The sequence below is a fragment of the Cyprinodon variegatus genome, unplaced genomic scaffold (assembly GCF_000732505.1).
Source record: "Cyprinodon variegatus isolate N-32 unplaced genomic scaffold, C_variegatus-1.0 Scaffold1080, whole genome shotgun sequence".
Lineage (NCBI taxonomy): Eukaryota > Metazoa > Chordata > Actinopteri > Cyprinodontiformes > Cyprinodontidae > Cyprinodon > Cyprinodon variegatus.
The window spans coordinates 229,367-230,643 of NW_015151533.1; the positions used below are offsets into that span (position 1 = coordinate 229,367).

A 1,277-nucleotide genomic window follows, 5' to 3' on the forward strand; every position below is an offset into this window, starting at 1 on the left:
GTTAAACCCAGGTTTAAAGCCTTGCAGGGCAGCCTAAAGCCCACTGCCAACATTAAGACAGAAAAAAAGGACTAGATGGTGCCACATGCAGCCGACTTACCAGAGAAATGCCCAGACTCCACACGTCTGCTCGGATGTCATAATCAGGTTTGGTGGGATCTGGAGGGTCTATTCTCTCAGGCTGCAAAAAAAATATCTCATGTTAACACCAGAACTCCTGTCTTTGACGGTTCTGAGGTTTCCAAGAGAAATAATTTTATTTGCTCATGTTAATTGACTTTTCCTGTTTCTATATTTCTTAATTTTTACGCAGTATTTTAAATAAAATAAAAACGTCAAAAATAAATATGGTTAATTTTTTCTCGATCTCCCACAGCTGTCATTTTGATGGTGTTCTGTCAGATGAGCATACCCCGTCAGACCAGCATACAATATACATGCGCAAGATGTCAGATTTGCATTTATTCCTTTAGTTTTGTAAGAAAAATATACTTTAAACTACCTTAACGGGTGTCTATCCCTTTAGTCATGTACAAAAAAATATTTAAGGTCAGATCCCCATACACTTTAAAAAACACCAAAAAATTAATAAAAACATTTTTATTTGTACATGACTAAAAGGATACAAAACTGTTGAGGTAGATTAAAGTTTATATTTTGTACAAAACTAAAGGGATAAACGGGTATTGACTTTGGGTATGCGGGTATGATTAGTTGCGATGTAAATTCTTCCCGCGGTTGATTGACGTTCGGTAACGTTACCTAGCAACAACATTCTACCTACAACTCTTTGGCTAATACGGAAAAAATGGCTTTCGGAAGAAATCTAAGAGCGAAACAGGCTTTAGAAATTCTTCAAAATGTTGAAGCGGCTCAGATTCTCACAGCGAGTCCGAGGATGATCCCCCACCCACGGGAAAACGCAGACATATCAGCGACCCATCAGACGATAGTGAACATTTTGTTCAAGGTTTGGATAGCACTACCTTTACCTCAGCCGGTCCCATTAAGCGACCCGAAATCCAAACCAGAGCCCTGGCTGTAATCACACATGGGTTGGCCTGGATGATTAGAAAGTATTCTGTAAAAAAAAAAAAGCTCCGATGTGGCTGTATTTTACGATCTCCTGGACATAGCAGCTATAAACGCGTCGGTTTTGTTCGGGTGCTGATGAATGTCACCGTCTCAAGCAAAGATTTAAGAATTTTAACTTAAATGATATCAAAAATATGTAAAAACCCTAAATTATTAATATATATTTACTAGGGGTGTAACGG

The 1,277-nt window shown here is 38.4% G+C and overlaps 1 protein-coding gene across 1 annotated transcript in view; it reads right to left on the bottom strand.

Annotated features, from left to right (window-relative positions):
- map2k7 (mitogen-activated protein kinase kinase 7) overlaps positions 1-1,277 on the bottom strand; it is a 31,103-nt gene that overhangs the window by 8,119 nt on the left and 21,707 nt on the right. The window contains exon 8 of the mRNA XM_015400186.1: positions 101-181. Within this exon, the coding sequence (XP_015255672.1) occupies positions 101-181 (81 nt within the window). The remainder of the gene's footprint in view (positions 1-100; positions 182-1,277) is intronic.